Genomic DNA, 21095 nt, shown 5'->3' with positions numbered 1-21095 from the left:
TTTTTATTTTTTTTTTACTCTGGTTAAATACTATGTATTATTCATACTCTTTTTCTTGTTTTTGTCCTGCACTCGTGTAGCAGTTTGTCTTAATGACGTTTCAATATAAAAATTCTCTTTAAAAAAAAATCTGATAAAAAAAAGTGTTTGGTCTTTTTTCCTTTCTTATAGTAAACAATAAAATACCCTTTGGTCATTAAATACCACCAAAGGAAAGCTCTATTTATCTCCAAAAATCTATTTGGATACACTGTTGCATGGCCAAGTAACTGTCAGTCAAACAGCACTAAAAGCTGAAAAATTACCTGGAAAGGAAGGGGGTGCAACATGCTGGCATTGACATGGTTAAATGAATAGTTTTAGTATGGAATTTTTCAGAGAGGTTGGGGGACTGCAAATGAGGCCCTGAGAATTGGAGAGATTTTCAATGCTTGTTCTGAAATACCAAAAATTATGCTGAGACCTTTCTTTCTTAGCATACAAAACACTGGAGGTCAGCTAGCAAAAATTTTGTCCTACATAAGTGACCCTGCTGACCCGAACATGTAACTTTAGCAACAAACACAACCTGGTTAACTATGTCTGTAAAATTATAAAAAAAAAAGGATCCTGTTCCTTTAACCACTTTAGGACCGGAAGATTTTGCCTGCTCAACCAGGCCACTTTTTTCAACTTGGCACTGTGTGATTTTAACTGACAATTGCGTAGTCATGCAATGCTGTACCCAAACAAAATTTATGTCCTTTTTTTCCCACAAACAGAGCTTTCTTTTGGTGGTATTTGATCACCTCTGCCCTTTTTATTTTTTGCAATATTAATAAAAAAAAGAGCAAAATTTTTTTTTAAAAAAAAGCAATATTTTTCACATTCTGATATATAACATTCCCAAAAAAAAAAATGTTAATCTTAATGAGCGCACTTTAAGACCGGAGGATTTTACCCCCTTCCTGACCAGGCCATATTTTGCGATTCGGCACTGCGTTATTTTAACGGACAATTGCGCAGTTAGCGACGCTGTGCCCAAACAAAATTTACATCCTTTTTTTCCCACAAATAGAGCTTTCTTTTGGTGTTATTTGATCACCTATGCGATTTTTAATTTTTGCGCTATAAACAAAAAAGTGAAACAATTTTTTAAAAAAAAAAACAATATTTTTCACATTCTGATATATAACATTCCCCAAAAAAAATGTAAAAATCAAAATTTTTTAACAATTTAGGCCAATTTGTTTTCTGCTACATATTTTTGGTAACAAAAAAATCGCAATAAGCGTATTTTGATTGGTTTGTGCAAAAGTTATCGCGTTTACTAACTACGGGAATGATTTATGTCTTTTTTTTTTTTTACTAGTAATGGCGGTGATCTGCGATTTTTTGCGGGACTGCGACATTGCAGCGGACAGATTGGACCACTGCCATTTTTGACACTTTTGGGGGGAGAGGCAGCCATCGCCGCCTCTCCTTCTCCGGCCCGAGATTCTTACTTCGCCGCCGAGATCACTAGGAGTCCAGCGACGTAGGTCTACGTCGGTGGACCCTGGGGAGCTGACCTGCGCATTAATATAACTGTGAGCAATCAGCAAGTGGTTAAAGCATGTTATACAGCAAAGTGCTTGTGGTGTGTAATTTGGCCCTTTCTATCACCTAAAATACCTGTCTGATTCTGCCTGGCTATACCCTCCCCCCTGTAAACTGACCATGGTTTTTCATGGCTGCTGAGCCCTGACACTGTGGTCAGTTTTCATGCCTCCGTCATCCACAGCTCTCCTGTCTGCTCTCCCCTCCCTAGTACATACATCGGAGGAAGCAAGCGACGGGCAGTCACATGACTGCTGATCGGCGAGAAGAAATAGGATATCTGGAAGATTAGTTTAAAAAAACTACATAAACTACATGTTACCCTAGCAGAGGGGCTGGCAGTGATTGTAAGGACTATCTTAACAACCCCTTTAAGTTCTTCTAAATTCTGCAAAAGTAGTGTAGAAAATAAGGTATCAGTTCCAAACTTAATATTAGCAAATACTATTGCTGTCTCTATATCATACCTATTACTGCTAAACTCAAAAATAAAAAAAAGAGTTGTATTTTTACAACCGTTTTTGTCAAGAGCAGAGCTTTGAAAAAGTCAAACACAATGAAGCCATACAGACAGACTATGGATTGAGCAAAGGTTAAAAAAATGTTCTTAAGATTCATAGCTCTCACAATCTGTCTTAATGTCAAATTAGCCCGGAAAGCTAAGCAATACCCTTATTAAGTCTAATATTTACTGGTTTGCTGCTGATGACATATGCACCTTACTTAAAGCGGAGTTCCACCCAAAAGTGGAACTTTCGCTTTAGGTAGTCCTAACCCCCTGACATGCCACATTTGCCATGTAATTTTTTTTGGGGGGGAGCGGGTACCTAGTTATGACAGGTACCCGCTCCCACTTCTTTTTGGAGCGCCCCGTCGCCCTGAGCGGAAGTTCTCCTCTCCCCCCTCCCTCCCTGCAATCTTCTGGGACATGTCAGAGGTCCCAGAAGATTGCCGGCCAATCAAGACGCGCAGCGCAACTCACGCATGCGCAGTGCGTACCCGGCTGTGAAGCCGCAAGCTGTCACAGACAGGTGCCCACACCAGTGATGCCGGCGCCGCCAAGACCAGAGGGAGAGGATTGAGGCTTCGGGCGGCCGCATTGCTGGACTGTGGGACAGGTCAGTGCGTGTTTATTAAATGTCAGCAGCTACACTTTTTGTAGCTGCTGACTTTTAATAAACACAGAAATGGCTGGAACTCCGCTTTAACCACTTGCCAACTGGCCGCCACATATACACTGTGGTAAAGTGGCGCTATTGCGTGAAACGACATACCTGTACGTCTTTTTGTTCAATAGCCACTAGATGGCGACGTTGTGCTGTCAGAATATTTATACTGCTCTGAATATAACAGTGTCTCCATTTATGTAAATAAGCAAAGATCTGTGAGGTAGGAGAATCTCAACTTATTTCCACAAATCAATATGTAGCGAATTCTTTTTATTGATTAATTTCTTTTTAAAAGCATATACCAATCTTAGTGAAAACAGTCTATAGTATGGAATATATAAGAATATTTATTCACAAGACATGTATACACAATAAATGATCAGACTTGAGAAGACACAAAAAGATAACTTTACATAAATACAAACTTCAAACAATAAATGCAATGTGATGTGTAGCTCAATAATGAAAGTAAAAATAAAGCAAGATTAAGTTTTCTCCAGGTATAGTATAAACCATAAATGAATGTTCTATATAATCAGACCACAATTGTCTGCGCAATGCGCAGCCGATAGTCACTCCACTGCAGATGGAGCGAGAATAAGCCATGCAAAACGTGAGACTAATACGCCAATATGCGCTTAATCTGATATTAATAAAAATGTATAAAAAGCAAAAATCAGCTCTTAGAGAAAAATCTACATATGGTTAATACGGCTGGGACTGTAATCTCGTTACCCTTTAGCATGAAATGTAAAACATGTAAGGAAGGAAATAAACAATTGTAAATAATAACCAGATAATTAGCAAGGTATATTTACCATATTTAAGATGGCTGCTAGCTTAAATGGTCGTTACCAGAGTCCTTAAAATGGCTGCCTTCCCAAGATGGTGGCCAGGTAGGGAGGAGTTTCGTTTGGCGTCCTTCAAAGTTTCAGATACATGATGGAGCGAAATGGAGTATGTATAGATGAGTATATGTATGGATGTAGTAGTGTGTATGTTGTATGTGTAATGTATGTTGTGTAATGTGTCCCTCACATCTGGGTTCTCCTTTTTATATTGTATTGAACAAAGGACTATAAAAATTACCATAAGTTAAACCCAGAGGGAGTAACTTCATCCCCATTGGTTGGGACATCTTATTCATTAGCTGGTGATGTCATTGGTGAACATCTCTACACAGTATATTAAAATTAAATGATGATTTCTTTATATTTAAGAGTAATCATCATAAAAACTTGTCCATACTCTGATAATACACATGTCCATCTAATAATATCCATCGTGTATCTAAGAAAGGATTAAATCTGGTAACACCATAATATATTATTAATATATATATTTATATATATTGGAAATTACTTTTTAACCTAAGACTTCAATTAATAGCAGTCAGTCACCAGAGATGGCAGTATTGTGTTGCTCTTTAGATTCAGTATAACAGCATTATTTACCTACAAATAAACTTTGAGCCTTATATTGACAAAGAGCTTACAATCCCAGACCCTCTAGACTCTGGCAAGGACAGAAACGTTTTATGACTAATTTTCTACAACTTACAAAGGTTTAACATGAAGTCTTTCTTAACATGCAGTGATGAGTCATCAAAATCAGTTAAAGCTAGAATTTAGCAAGAATGAAACAAAATATCATATATAACGTTTTCCTAAATATCTATGTATGTTATTCATATATATATATTTCATTGTTAATATCCTTTTACATAGGATTATAATATATCTTTAAATCTTATTTTTAAATGGGTTTAAACACAGAATATTTGACTGGTGTTAAAGGTCACACATACAGATAAGATTACCTTGCTATAGCGTTAGCTAGACTTTATCTAAAGAAAGTTAAACAGACTATTTATTTATTACCTTAGGTCAACACAGCATGTTTGGGTAAACCTTTTAGAAATCTGTTGAATAGACACTTTTGCCTAAAAGGAGGTTTGACCTTTCAGTAACCTTACACTATGGATGTCACTGCTCAAAATTTCTATATAAAACAGAATATGACATATTTTTTTTATTTAATCTCCCCCAATAATTGCCACTGGAGGCACGATTGGGCAGTGGTTGGCTAAACGGGGATGTCAATCAACGAGCCCAGCGGACCCGATGTCCGCCAGGCACCCGCGATCAACCCCAGGGTGAGGCAGAACGGCAATCTGCCTATGTAAACAAGGCAGATCGCCGTTCTGCAAGGGGACAAGATGGAGATCTTGTGTTCCTGCTAAGCAGGAACCAGGATCTCTGTCTTCCCCCAATCAGTGTATGCACCCCATAGGGACACACCTAACCCTTTGATCACCCCTGTTAACCCCTTTTCTGCCAGTGTCATTAGTTCAGTGACAGCTCATTTTGTTTAGCACTGATCACTGTATTGTCACTTTATTGACAAAAAGTGTCAGATGTCTGATTTGTCTGCCGCAATGTCGCAGTCCCGCTAAAAATAGATGATCATCAACATTACCACGAAAAAAAAATAAATAAATAAAATTCCTTAAAAATATTGCATCGTTTGTAGACGCTATAACGCAAACCAATCAATATACGATTATTTTACCAAAAATACGTAGTAGAATACATATTGGCCTAAATTGATGAGAAAATTTGATTTTTTACATTTTTCTATTGGTTGTGTTTTATAGCAGAAAGAAAAAAAGAGCGACAATTTTGAAAAAAAAAAACCCAATATTTTCTAGTTTATTTTTCTTTATTAAAGATTTTCAACATACAAAATTATTTATACAATCCCTCCCTTTAAAAGGGAGGATATATCTCTGTGCATATAACAACCTTGATTTTTCCCTCCTACCCCCCTCCCAGCCCCCCATTTCAGAAATCATTATATGAACCCTTGATTTTCTTTTTTATAATCTTGCCATTCCTCCCAAATCTCTACTCTATTATCGTACTCCTGTTCCCCCCAAGGCCTTAGTAGTTCTAATTTTCTTGTTTTTTCCACCCGTACTACCCATTCTTTATATGACGGAGCTTCCGTTTTCTTCCAGTTTAATTGTATTAAACTTTCTGCTGAGTTTAGCAAGTGGGGGATTAAAGTTTTTTTTATAATGTTTAATCGACATTGACGTCCCATGGAAGAGACATGTCCATGTATCGTCTTTAACCTCTATATTGGTAATTCTTTTAATTGATGATAAAACCTCTTTCCAATATTTCTTAATTTTTGGACAATCCCACCATATGTGTGTCATTGTACCCGTTATCTTACATCCTCTCCAGCAGAATTTTGAGGTCTCCAGATGGTATCTCCCCACTATGTCTGGGGTTTTATACCACCTGGAGATCAATTTATAGTTAATTTCCGCTGTACTAATATCTATCGCAGAATTGTGAGCCAGCCTTATACATTTATCCCACTGGAGTCCTTCTCTTCGAGCACCCAATTCGCTCTCCCATTTCTCCACCATTAGAGAGACTGCCTGCTGCTCACCCTCATTCAATATTTTATATAAATTTGAGATATTATTCTTATTTTTTTCGGATGTGCATATTAGTTCGTACGGGTTAAGGTCATTTATTTCTCTTATAGGATGAGGTAGGGATGCTACAAAATGTTTAAGTTGGCGATATCTCCACTCATCTAAGTTCCAATAGATTTTCTTTTTTTTGAGCTCAGATAACGTATATATTTTCCCCCTTTCCATTATATCTTTTAATCTGATGTCTTCTTCTCCTAACCAATTTCCATATACTTTCCCTTCTCCAGGTGCAAAAAATTTTGTGCCCTGTAGTGGTATTAGTGGTGAGTTATACTCCCATTTTCCTCTATTATATATTAAATCCCATATTTTTAGTGCTTGTCGTGTAATAATATGTGTATCTTTTTTCAATTCTCTATATTTTTGTGGAATCCAAATGATTTTACCTAGTTTTGTCCCACTTATTGTGTTTTCCATTCTAACCCAATTTTTCCTACTTTCTTTTTCCCCCCATTCCATCACCCGTGTGAGAATTGAGGCTTGGTAATATTTTTTGATATCTGGTAGTGCAAGTCCCCCCCTCATTTTTACTTCTAGTTAGTGTTGTGTATTTTATCCTAGGTTTTTTATTTTTCCAAACAAACTTAGTAATTAGTGCCTTTAGTGTCCTAAAAAATGCACCTGGGATCTGTATTGGTATCATTTGGAACTTATATGAAATTTTTGGGAGTATCGCCATTTTTATAACATTTATTCTACCTATCCAAGATATAGCTCTTGGGGTTAATCTGTTTATTTCTGCTTTTATTTCATTCAATAATGGGATGAAATTAGCTATGTATAATTTTTCTGGTGTAGGTGTTAATTTAATTCCTAGATATTTTAACTCCTCACTTCTCCAGACAAAGGGAAATTCGGTTTTTAGCCCAGTTCTCTCTTGAGTGCTCATTTTAATACTTAATATTTCGGACTTTGTTTAGTTAATTTTTAAATTTGAGAGTTCTCCATATTGCTTAAAGATTTTGACTATGTTTGGCAGGGAGATCCTTGGGTTGGAGACGTAAAGCAACAAATCGTCAGCAAATGCCGCCACTTTATGCTCCACTCCTCCAACCACCACTCCCTTAATATCTGGGCATTCTCTTATTGTTGCCAGCAGGGGTTCCAAAGAAATCACAAACAACATTGGGGACAGGGGACACCCCTGTCTCGTTCCGTTGTACATGTCAAAGGATTCGGACATTGTCCCGTTTATTTTTGCTGAAGGTCGACTGTATAAGGTACTGATCCATGCCATCATTCTAGGGCCAATGCCCATTTCCTCTAAGGTTCTCAGCATGAACTCCCAGTTGACCCTGTCGAATGCTTTTTCAGCATCAATCGAGAGTATCAAGCTTGAGTCCCTATTTGTTAGCATTTGATCTATCAGTAGGATTGTTCTAATCCCATTATCTTTCCCCTGTCTGCTGGGTGTAAAGCCCACCTGGTCGTCATGGATCCACTCTTCCAGCAGCCCTTTCATCCTAGTTGCTAATATTTTCGTAAATAACTTTGTATCGGCATTCAAGAGAGAAATTGGCCTACGTTGGATCTTTCTCTTCTTTTAAAATAACTGTTATCGAAGCTTGGAGAGCCTCTTTACTCATATTGAATTGGGACCATTCATATACCCCCTTAATCTTGGGATCAGAAGATCTTTATATTGTTTATAATAACTGATGATAAAACCGTCAGGTCCTGGGCTTTTCCCTACAGGGGTATCTTTTATAGCTTTTTCTATTTCTTGTTCCGTAATTGGTGCCTCAAGGAGTGTTGTTTTTTACTTTTCTATTTTTTTCATTCTTGCCTTTTCCAAGTAGTTTTTGATCTTCTCTTCTCTATCAGGGTTATTTTCTTGTTTACCTACCCCCCTTACCGCGTATAGATTTCCATAATATTTTTGGAACTCTCCTGCTATCTCAGTAGATGAGTGGACCAATCCCCCCCCCTTTATTTCTGATCTTGTCTATGAAGTTTATTGATTTTTTTTTTTTAAGAGTTCTTGCCAGATTTTTTCCTATCTTATTACCCTCCACATATTTCTCTCTTGCTACTTTATTAAATTCTTGTCTAGTTTCTTGTTCTATAGTTCTTTTAGGTCCTCTCTTTTCCTTTCTACTATAGATAGATCTTTTTTATCTATTAATGTTGTTGTTTTTTTTTTTGTTTTTGTTCTAAATCGTATATATCTCTCATTAAACTGTCTTTTTTTTCCTGATCTTTCTTTATCCCTTTGTGCTCCTTTTGAAATTAGTATACCTCGCATGTATGCTTTTTGTGCTTCCCATATGATATTTTTGGGTGTTTCTTCAATGTCATTATTTAGAAAGTAAAATTCAAGTTCTTTTTCTATTTCCTTTCCCCATTTTTTATCTCTGATCAATTCTTTATTAATTTTCCAATTAGATCTTCTGGTTAGTTCTTTACCCATTTTTATTTTTACTGAAATGGGGGAATGATCTGACCAGGTCCTAATCCCAACCTTGGCCTCAGAAGCTTTCTCAATTCATCGGTGCTCTATTAAAAGGTAATCAATTATGGAATATGTCTTATGTATACTTGAATAATAGGTATAATCTCTCTCTTTTGGATTAAATATTCTCCAGATATCTGCTAATTGATTCTGATATAATTTTGTCCTAAGTTCCTTGATCTGATATTTCAAGCACCTTTGGTATCGGGATGTATTATCCATCTTTGGATCGAGGCTCAGGTTGAGATCCCCGGCTAAGACCACCCCTCCCTTCCTAAAATTTGTTAGCTTCCCTAGGATCCTCCCCAGGAATGCCATTTGTCCCTCATTGGGGCTATAGATGTTTACTAATGTAACCTCTTCTCCATTTAGCATCCCCTTCAGGAAGAGAAATCTACCCTCCGGGTCGGCCAACCTGTCTTCTAGGGTAAATCTAGTCCCTCTAGCGAGGCCTATAGCTACCCCACTCAATTTTTTTGTGTGTCTGCATAAAACCAAGTGGGGTGGCTTGGGGAATATAATCTGATGTTTGATTGATGCGTAATATGGGTCTCCTGTAGGAATACTACATCTGCTTTTTCTACTATTTTCTAGTTTATAGCGCAAAAAATAAAAACCGCAGAGGTGATCAAATAACACCAAAAGAAAGTTCTATTTGTGGGGGGAAAAGGACATACATTTTATTTGGGTAAAGCGCTGCATGACAGCGCAATTGTCAGTTAAAATAATGCAACCCATAACGCAAAAAAATGGCCTGGTCTATAAGGAGGTAAATCCTTCCGGCCCAGAAGTAGTTAATGGAGATCTAAGTTCACTGCATTTCATTTTATAACATCACCATGGTGATAACAATAAAAACAATATTTTTGATAACCCAATATAAGCTTACTTGACAAATCTTGTTTTCTGCTGGTCACCTCTTTCCACAACTTCCTGGATCCCCTGCCTGTTTTGCAGCTTCTCCTCTGCTATTTACTTTTGATTTCTAAGGACTACATATACCATGGTACCTTGCTGCCTTCAAGCCTTGATTCCTGTACTAACTCTGCCTCCTGAAACTCCTCCTCTCAGCACCTCTGGAGATCAGAAGGCAGGCTCTGTGAAATGTGACACACAGCAGTGTCTACTCATAGGGCATAGTGAATATGTGCCACAGAATTCAAGGAAGTAAATGTATGTAAGTTTACAAACCTCAAGATTGTTCAGAGTTATAAGAGTAGGCTAGAAATAATTAAAATACAGTGTTGAAATGAATATAAGATTTTACGTTTTGATCATAATAGATACACTTTAAGTACATCTTAGCACTTCTAAATCTAGATATTCAATCACAGTGTCAGGGGAAGGAAAGACATGCATACATTTCAATTGGGATGCTTCCTACAATGTCATAATCATTTAGTAACTGCCTGACACACAATGCTATGACACAGTTTTCTACATAACTTGTTAAAGTTAGCTAGTTAAAGGGTAACTACACTTTTGTGAGAACATTTAAAAAAATATATATATAAATATATATTTAAAAAAAATATAAAACAATATAAAAGTAGATCATCAAAAAGTTAATTTATTTCACTAATTCAATTCAAAAAGTGAATTTCATATTTTATATAGATGCGTTACAAGTTCTTTAAATTTTTATGATTATGGCTTACAGCTAGTGAAAACCCAAAATTAGGTATCTCAGAAAATTAGAATATTACATAAGACCAATAAAAAAGAGGATTTTTAAAACAGAAATGTTTGCTTACTGAAAAGTATGTCCATATACAGTAATACATATATTATATTATACATCAATGGGGCGTGGCAAGGAGGCGATCCGCCTGTGGCACTGCTGAGGTGGTATGGAAGCCCAGCTTTCCTTGATAGTTGCTTTCAGCTCATCTGCATTGTTAGGTCTGGTGTCTCATCTTCCTCTTGACAATACCCCACGGATTCTCTATGGGGTTTAGGTCAGGCGAGCTTGCTGGCCAATCAAGCACACTGATGCCATGATCAATGAACCAGGTATTGGTACTTTTGGCAGTGTGGGCAGGTGCCAAGTCCTGCAGGAAAATGAAATCAGCATCCTCATAAAATTGGTCAGCAGAGGGAAGCATTAAGTGCTTTAGAATTTTCTGGTAGAGGGTTGTGCTGATATTGGATTTTGGCTCCCAAAATCATCACTGACTGTGGAAACTTCACACTGGATCTCATGAAACTTGGATTCTGTGCCTCTCCACTCTTACTTCAGACTCTGGGACCTTGATTTTCAAATGAAATGCAAAATTTCCCACAGTCCGTGGAAATGCTAATTTCATTTTACAGCAGGACTTGGCACCTGCTCACACTGCCAAAAGTACCAATATCCAGTTTAATGATCATGGCATCAATGTACTTGATTGTCCAGCAAACTCACCTGACCTAAACCGCAAAGACAATCTGTGGGGTATTATCAAGAGGAAGAGGAGACACCAGACCCAAAAATGCAGATGAGCAGAATGCCACTATCAAAGAAACCTGGGCTTCCATAACCCCCTCAGCAGTGACACAGGTTATGCCACACTGCACTGATGTAGTATTTCATGCAAAAGGAGCCCCGACCAAGTATTGAGTGCATACTATACCGTACATGGATATAGTTTTCAGTAAGCCAACATTTCTGTATTAAAAATCCTTATTTTTTATTGCTCTTATGTAATATTCTAATTTTCGGAGATACTGAATTTTGGGTTTTCCCTAGCTGTAAGCCATAATCATAAAAATTAAAAGAAAGACATGCTTGCAAAATATCACTCTGTGTGTAACGTATCTACATAAAATAATGGGATTTTTGACTTACCGTAAAATCCATTTCTTTGGTGTTCTTTGACGGGCACAGCTCCTGTTATTCTTGACCACTGGGTTATGCTGCCCCCTACAGGAGTAGGACACTAGGCAGAAAAAACTTCTGGCTACACCCATGGGCAACCCCAGGGGGTATATTCCCTCTCCCTGTCACTTTGTCATTGGTTTTGTTACAAGCAGTGTAAGGAGAATTATAACTTCACAGAGGGGTGGGTGCTGTGTCTGTCAATGAACATCAGAGAAATGGATTTTACGGTAAGTCAAAAATCCAATTTTCTCTTTTGTTCATTGACGAATACAGCTCCTGTCATTCTTGACCATTGGGATGGCCCAAAGCAGTGTTAAACAAAAGGGGTGGGAACAGGGAAAAATAAATTCCCAAGGTTAACTATAGCCAACCAGGTAAACAGGAGCTCAACCAAAACAACTGGAGCTCACCAGAAAAAAACAATACACCCTCAAAGAGGATTAGGTCCTCTTAAACATCAGGCTGCAAAACCTTGTGGCCAAATGAAGCATCTGCAGATGCTAACACATCCACTTCATAAAACTTTGTAAAAGTGTGCACTGACGACCAGGTGGCCGTCTTACAAACCTGGGTCACTGTCACTTGATGACGGAAAGCCCAGGAGGCAATAAGTGCCCAAGTAGAGTGCGCTTTGACAGGGAAAGGAGGAACCTGACCCCTGATGGAAAAGGCCTGAACCACTGTATGTCTGATCCATCTGGAAATAGTCGCAGAGGAAGCAGACTACCCTTTGCGAGGTCCATCCGTGAGCACAAATAGAGTCTGACTTCCTGAAAGACTCCGTAGCTACCAGGTACACCCTAATTGCCTGAACCACATCCAAGGCATGCAAGGCAATTTCCTTCGGATGTTTAGGCCTGGGACACAGGGAAGGCAACACAATGTCTTCATTCAAATGAAAGTCAGAGACCACCTTAGGAAGGAATGATGGAAAGGGGCAAAGCACCACCTTATCCTTGTGAATCACCAGATAAGGTGAATGACAGGATAACGCCGCCAGCTGTGACACCCTGCGTGCAAAAGTGATAGTCACCAAAAAGGCCACCTTGTGGGAAAGCATAAGCAGGAGAATCTTCCGAATATTTTCAAAGGGAGGCTTCTGTAGAGTTGAAAGCACCAAATTAAGATCCCAAGGTGGCAATGGTGCCCGCACTGGGGGAACCAAATGTCAGACACCCTGAAGAAAAGTACGCACCAGGGAGTGTGTGGTCAAAGGTCATTGGAAAAAGACAGCCAAAGCTGATACATGGCCCTTTTCAAGGCCAATTTCTGTTCAAACCCCCCCCCCCCCCCCGTTGAAGGAAGGTTACGATCCGAGTCACCGAGAAGGAGCGAGAATGCAGCCCAAAAGACTCAGATCACGCAGTGTAAGTCTTGCACGTATGATGGTAGATCTTTCTCAAAGTAGATTTCCTAGATCTTAACAACATAGGAATCACTGATTCAATCCTTTAGCACCTGGCATTCAACAGCCAAGCTGTCAAAGCCAGCAACTGTAAAGCAGGATGGAAGATCGGTCATTGGGACAGCAGATCCTCCCTGAGAGAAAGCTTCCAAGGAATGTCGGTGACCAGCCGTACCAGATAGGTGTATCAAGCCCGGCGAGGCCAGTCTGAGGCCACTAAGATGACCAGAATCCCCTCTGCCTCAATTCTGCGTAGGAGTCTGGGCAGAAGCTTGAGAGGAGGGAAGGCGTAAATCAGACGATACTGACCCCACTGGGCCACCAGCGCGTCTGTGGCATCTGCCAGTGGATCCCTTACCGAGCCACAAATCTCTGCACCTTTTTGTTGAGCTGAGACGCCAACAGATCCACCTCGGGAGTGCCCCACTGGAGACACAGCTGATGAAACCACTCCGGATGAAGGAACCACACCCTGTGGTCCAACGCCTGCCGACTAAGGTAGTCCGCCTGCCAATTTACAACCCCGGGAATGTGTACAGCAGAGAGGGATGGAACAAACCATTCTGCCTATTGTAGAATGCTGGCTACCTTCAGAGCCACCAGGGCACTTCTTGTGCCCCCTTGGTGATTGACATAAGCCACGGTCATGGCATTGTCCGAATGAATACACACAGGGGATCCCTGAAGACGTTCCGTCCAATGATCCAGGCACAGTCTGATCGCTTGGAGTTCCAGGACATTGATCAGTAGTCTGGACTCTTCCAGCCTCCAGATCCCCTGAGCAGAATGCTTGCCAAGAATGCCTCCCCAGCTGGAAAGGCTGGCATCCGTGGTGACCACTGTCCAATACAAGGGGAGAAAGGATTTTCCCAGCCAAATTGACGAATGAGCAAAGCCACCATATCAGGGACTCTTTCGTTCCCCGACTCAGCTGGATCTGATTGTCCAGAGACTGCGGAGTCTTGTCTCATTTGGTCAGAATCTCCCTTTGCAGGGACCTTGTATGGAACCGCTTCGAAGGTAGATACCATCAGGCCCAGTGCCTGCATGCAAGTACAGGGGGATGACTATTTGTTCGACAGCAGGAGGCAAATTGCAGCCTGCAATTTCTGAAGTTTTTCCAGAAGAAGGAACACTCTGGCTACGGCCGAGTCCACAGTCAGACCCAAATAGTCCAGCTTTGTGGACGGAACCATGGTAGACTCAGAATGCAGCCAAACTCCCCCAGAATTTGTATTGTGATCTCCAGGTTCTCCACCAGAGCAGATGGAGACTCTGCTTGTAGAAGGAGATCATCCAAGTAGCCCAGTACCGCGATCCCCCGTTGGGGTAGCAAAGCAGGCACCAGAGCCAACACTTTTGTGAAGACCCGAGGAGCGGAGACTAGACCAAAATGTAACGCCACAAAATGATAATGCTTCCCATGGCAAAGTGGAGAAAACGCTGATGACTGGCACAAATCGGAATGTGAAGGTAAACAACCTTGATGTCGATAAAGGCAAGAAAATCCTCCTGACGTAGGGATGCCACCACCATTTAAATGGACTCCATTCTGAACTTTTAAACCCGCAAAAAGCAGTTTAGCACCTTGAGCTCCAGGATTGGACGCTCTTTGCCTTCCTTCCTGGGGACTGTAAACAGGTTTGAGTCAAAAACCCTGAAAATGTTCCGAAGTCGGAACCAGGACAATCACCCCTTTGAAGGAACAGGTCTTTTACCACCCCAAACAGACCCTGTAATCGGTCTCCGGACAGGCGCAGATTGGAAGGAAAAAACCTTGCTGGGAATAACTACATGGACCCACTTGTCTTGCACCAGGGAAGTCAACGGGTCAGGAAACCAGTGAAGATGTCCCCCCACTCCTGATACAGGTGAGGGCGCACCTTCATGTTGAAGGAACCTTGTCCGTGGGTCTGGAGAAGCCCACTCTTGGCTTGTCAGACCAGGTTTGTTTGGATCTGCCAGAGGAGGCCCTGAAAGGCTTCGAGTCCTTGTCAGGCGAACCTGAGGCGAGCCGAGACGGAAGATCCACGTCTACGATGAGGTTCCTTACCTTTAGTAGCCTGTGGAAGAAAGGTACACTTCCCTTCTGTGAGACCTTTAATGATGTCATCCAGGGTAGCTCCAAACAGACGATCTCCTTGAAAGGGAAGATTAGTCAAGGTCTTCTTAGAAGTCTGGTCCGCAGACCAGCATTTAGGCAAAAAGACAAACCGGATGACTACCGCCAAAACAGAGAGGGGAGCCATCACGGCAGCCGCATCCAAGGAGGCATCACATATAAACTGCAACCCCTGGACCAGCTGGTCCACCAGTTTAGCAAAGGCAGGAGGAAGTTGTTCACCCTCCAGGTCACGGTGTAGGAGCTTAGCCCACTGCCCATTGCCGAATCCACTAATGTGTACATAATGCAGGCCACAGCCTCTGCCTTCCGGTCAGCCAGATCCTTAAAGGCCGGGGACTCTTCCACCGGAATCATGGTTGCCTTGTTTATTCTGGAAACTGGAGGGTCCACCACCAGTGGCACAGTCCACTTCTTAAGAAGGGACTCCACATAGGGGTAACGCCTAGTAAAGTGCTTAGGAACCCCACGGGGACGCTTTGGTCGTCCCCACTGTTTAGCGACAATTCTGTCAAAATAGGCGGGGAAAGGAGACACCTTTTCCACTCTGGATGGCTTGTGAGTGCCAAAGGGTATCTGCACCTCCATCACAGCTTCAGACCCACCTTCATCTTCAGGGTCTCACGCACAGATACAATCAGTGCATCTACCAGCGCCTTTTCGTGTGGAGTCACAGATGTGGAGGAATCATCCTCACTATCGGAGAATTGCAGGCGTGTGGTCGCAGACCCAGCAGGGTGACCCACGTCCACAACGGATTCAGGATCTGATGAGACAGATGAGGTAGGGGAAGGCGGGGGGCGCTTTTTGCTAGCCCATCACCCACAAGCCGCCGCCACCTGGGACAAAAGGGACACCAGGACCGCCGTCAGTGCATGGATAGATGGTTGCGACCTAGAGGGCCCGCAGCCTCAAAGAGGGGATCAGGTGGGAAAACATGCTCCAATGACTCGATGAGTCACCAGGGGGTCCCCATAAAAAGTGTAACATACTGCTAAGGGACAACCCCCACCGCGCTGGCAGTACCACCCGGTCGCCAAGCACAAGGCACAGAGCGATCCTCAGCAGAGAGGGAGAAGACTTCACCAGACTCCCCACCTGCCGACACAGGCACCTGCAAGCACCCGAAAATTCTGCACTACAAGTGAGGCAATCAGGAAGCTAAATGATCCAGCAGTCAGCACCAGGTGATAAGGAGGGGCTCCCACCGCCAAAATCGCTGCCCACAGGGCTTCACTGTCATGGGCCCTAGCTATTTGCAATAGTAAACCACAAGAAACACAAACATGGCTGCTGTGCACAGGAATACACAGGCTACAACAAAATGGCGGCTCCACGAGGCATACAGGGACCCAGGCTTCAGGACAGATTCAGGCAGGATGCAGGAGCCCCCACCAGATGCAACCCCCCCCGCACAAATCAATCATGTGGCTGCCGCCGGCACCCCCTGTCCCCCATCGCCATTAGTGCCCTGCCCCACCACAGGAAGGTGGCCAGAACACCCAAAAAAATACATCCCCAGCGTATGTGGAGGGGGGAGGGGACAGGATGAGGGACTGGTGCCTGTGGGAACTCGGGGGTCTGACCGTCCCAAGGAGGGGCCCAAGTCCACCCCAAACCCTCCAGGGGTAGAGAGGGGGCAGCTACTCACCATACCAGGAACCAGATGGCACCGCTTCAGACAGATCCTCCTCTCCATCAAAATGGGGGGCTGTTGGCCAGGAGGAACACTGTAACTCAGGCCGAGGCCAGGTCGTATGCGACCTTGTGAGACGTTTAACTCGCAGGGCCAGCCCCCGTCCAGTGGGACTATGTCGTGGCCATACCTAGCATGGAGCTGAGGCCTGCATGCCAGACTGGGGTGACCAATGGATCTAGATTATCCAGCCTGTCGCCCAGTCCGGCTGATTGTAGATCTCACAGGAGAACTCTAGAAGGAAAAAATCTAGAAGGAAAAAATTTGCTATCTAAAAATGTTTTCCATAACCAAAGATCTCAGCAAGGAACTATGTCCTTACTCCTGACTAGGCAGAAAAAAACTACTGTGAACAAGCACGCTGTTGGTCGTGTTAAACCATTTCCATTCTGTTGTACCTTGTATCCAGATTTGTACAAATAAATCTTTGCTACTATCAAGTTATCATTTTGGTGTGCGGCCACTTTCTCTTCATTACCCTTTTAAGTACTGGACAACTGCGTTCACTTTGTGTGGCTCCAATCACATTCCTGCCACGCCCGCAAAGCATTGTGGCTGCGGCATGTCTACACCCCCAGCCACTGCCTCAGCAGCAAAAGGGCCGCAGTTTAGGGGCATTAAAACGCGTCTCAACTGCAGGGTTTTACTACCCCTCAATCACAACTGTAAAAATGCCTAATACATTTTGGATATTTACACATACCACAATAAGTTTAGTACCTCCCCAAAATGGTGATTGCTGGTCTATATATATATATATATATATATATATATATATATACACACACACACACATACAGTATATACAGATATATATATATATCTATATATAGATATATATATATATATATATATATATATATATATATATATAGATATATACACACACACACACACACAAACACCATTGTCAGGAGTGATTTCAAATATTCATGAAAAGTAAATGAAACAATTAAATTAATAATAAAGAGGCTAGGGTCAATTTTTAGATGCAAATTAATGCTTTAGTCATAATGTCCCGAAAAGGCCCAATTTACCCAGATCCAGGTCAAGATTCAGTATCAGTGATGAAAGATTTTTTTTTTTTTGTAGAAATAGCATGTTATTGAAGATTTAGATTTATTGTAAATTATTCATGTAAATTTAAAAATATGCATTATCACTGAATGTCATGAAAATAGATAATTGGGTAAATACTTCAATACCAAAAAAAACGGGCGAATCTCCCCTTATCTGTGTGGTAACAGAGCATGCAATAATGCAAAAATATCACGCAGTAAAATAAATCTTATGTTAAAGCAGTTAGAATGCGCAGATTGTAAAAAAAAAAAAACAAAGAGAAATATTTGGAAAAAATATGCTTGCTGCAAAAATTCTGCACAAAACAAGATTTAACTAGGAATCCCAAAGCTTTTAGTTTGGGTGAATATTTAATACTGTTATTAATCATTTTTAATCCGTTTGCTTTTAATTAAGAAACAGCATGATGCTTTCCTATCAACATATGCCAGGGAGCAGATTAATTGTAGCTTAAGATAACTTGCCTTGATTGGTGTAATGTATTAGCTTACAAGGCACAAGCTCCTAAACACATGCAAGCATCGCCTATAAATGCTCATGTATTCCCTCTCAGCCATGTCTGACCACCCCCCCCCCCCTCTTTCCAGCCACATCTATCATTGATAGATGCAAAAGCCTAGAAGCTAGTTTGAGATTGACCATTGTGAGTGGCTTTCATTTAACAGGAAGATTTTTTACATTTGAGAAACAAGGTCTATGAGCAGGAATAAATAGGGGTTGTACACATACAATACATAGCCACATAGGGTAATTTATTTTCAAAAAAATGCAGATTCTTAAAGTAAAGGTGCCAACAGACATGCCATTTAATGTGGCAGAATAACATTCTTTTAATTGAATGTGAACATATTTACGACACATACAAGGCGTAAACAAATCTCCCAGCTAATAAGTATTAAATTATATAAACTGAAATGTCAATTGACCAAAATGCTGGACATAGTAATCTATTTGCCAAACACACAAAAGTTGGGTTAGTCACTGAACACCTAGATCTTTTAAAATAAGGTAGAGGTGTATAATCTAATGTTTAAAAGCTACAGTGATGAAAAGGGCATGTCTAGCAGCTATGTCTTCTGTCATATGGGAACCATGCATAATGACAGGCTCTATAGAACTGCCAAGTGCAGACAGGAGAAAAATAGAAGACCTAGTATCATTTGAGAAGTGCAAAAAAGGCGCTATGCGGTTTGCATCACTTTACACCCAAATAAAAAAAAGATTTTAGCTAATTGCATTTTTATATTCAATATTTATATTGATTATTTAAATAAAAAATGTAGATGCTTATAAACAAAACATCCATATAAAATATCTTTCCAAACTGCTCCATAGTCTCCAGTTGCTAAAGGTGAGTTTTAAGGATGGAAAAAAAAAGTCTCAACCATGACTATCCTGCAGGAGGATAAAGCTGTTGATTCATTGTGGATGACATTGCAATTCTTTTATAAATGACCGCAGCTTAAAAAATAGAACAGAGCACTTTGTAACTTTGGCCAGGTCAGCTCTGTACCACAAGCCTGAAGTAGCCAGTTTTCCGGTCTGCTGGAGCTCTGGTTTTCTACTCAGATAAACTGACAGTAGTCCTTCAGCAGCAAATGCTCAACTGGCCCAAGCAACAGCGTTTTTCACTGTTCATATTTTGCTTCACTATTTCTTTTCTGATGCGTTACTTGGCTGTGTATAGACAGTGGTCAGATTGCACCACTTCGGGCACCATTTAATGATGGCTAGCGATAGAGAAACAAAAAATATTTTGCTTTGCATTCTTAGGGGTATATCTAATGCAAGTGTGGACCTTATAAGGTGGAGTCCAGACATTACCCAAATTTACTCTGAAACCTCCCTCTTACAATCTATAGTAACATGTTTTTTTCTACAATGTTCATGAGAGAAACCACTTTTAATATTCCTTATGACATCGCCAGGCTTGTAAATTGTCTACAGTTACGGGGTCAGCTGATGGCAGGCCACTTCCTACTGATGTAGACCCTCAGGATCTACATAAAACATGGGGAAGTTTGCACATATTGCAGAAACGTATTGAATAGTTTTGTTTTCTTTTCAATCTTGTCCTGATATACAGATTACATTATGCAATTTCTTATCAGGGACATTTTCTGCATGGTTTATTGGTATGTTTTTCTTGATGCTTCAATTTGACTTTACAGCCCGAAAAACATACTGGTAGATGAATGGGCTTCCACCCAATGTGGCTGTGTAGAACTACGTTAGTGTTACTGGACCTTTTCATTTGAGGGCAATGTACTGAAATACTGTGGAATTGATCAGCCCATCATTAAACACTTCTTATATCCCTCAAAACATTTCTGCAAATGCAAGATCAGCTAGTAAATTCCCAATTCAGAAAGAAATGTTAGTTCGGTATGTTGGCATTACCTTGACTGTTCCCTCCACTTCTACGAACCATCGTCTAAGCATAGCCTGGAGTTGTCCATCAGTTAGTTCAGGATTTGCTGCATGGATTTTCTTTTTTGCTATATCTTCTAAAAGGAGCCTTCTGAGCCTCCAGTAGAAAAATGTCCTTGACGTCTTCCACTCCAGAATATCCTGCATTTAGAAAATTATAAAACATGATCAAGGAATTCATCAATAAAGACTTATACAATGTGATGGCTATAATATCCAATATAATTACACTTGATGCTTACAGTGATAACTCCCTTTTCCTGCATTCTGCCTGGTGTATCATGCAGGTCTGCAAACTGCACTGCAACTTGATGGTATATAGGGATCAGAAATTCTTCTCTCTCTTTCAGTTTGTTCTCCAACTCCTTGCAATCAGCAGGACTCAGTTCTGGAGTTCCTAAAAAATGTAAAATGTTAACACATGAAAGCTGCAAGAACATTTTAAGCTGTCATAGCAAAGCAAGCAGCAAACAATTGGCAGAATATGCACTTTATTGTCAAATTCCCAAAGACACACTCTTAAACCTTGTGGACAGCCTCCCCAGAAGTGTTAAAGCTGTTATTTCTGCAAAGATTGGGCAAACTCATTAGTGCACCCTACGGACTAAGACTGGGATGCCATTAAATGAGCGTGTAAAGGCAGGTGTCCCAATACTTTTGACAATATCATGTATGTAAAAAAATCACTGGGGAAGTGACGGTAGACATGTTATTTCCTGGGTAGACACACTAGACCATTGCCACTAGACCATAGTAATCTACACGTACAGTACATTACATTGTGTGATGTAA

General features: G+C 40.8%; 1 protein-coding gene across 2 annotated transcripts in view; it reads right to left on the bottom strand.

The window, feature by feature from the left end:
• Positions 1–21095, bottom strand: part of ACACA (acetyl-CoA carboxylase alpha) — a 525165-nt gene that overhangs the window by 32286 nt on the left and 471784 nt on the right. For both annotated transcript variants that reach the window (XM_082245775.1, XM_082245774.1), the window contains exons 52-53: positions 20546–20700; positions 20274–20444 (exon numbers count right to left, since the gene is read on the bottom strand). In XM_082245775.1, coding sequence (XP_082101901.1) covers positions 20274–20444; positions 20546–20700 — 326 coding nt within the window. The remainder of the gene's footprint in view (positions 1–20273; positions 20445–20545; positions 20701–21095) is intronic.

Source organism: Pelophylax lessonae (assembly GCF_965119305.1).
Source record: "Pelophylax lessonae genome assembly, chromosome: 2".
NCBI lineage: Eukaryota > Metazoa > Chordata > Amphibia > Anura > Ranidae > Pelophylax > Pelophylax lessonae.
This window is presented reverse-complemented; position numbering and strand designations above follow the sequence as displayed.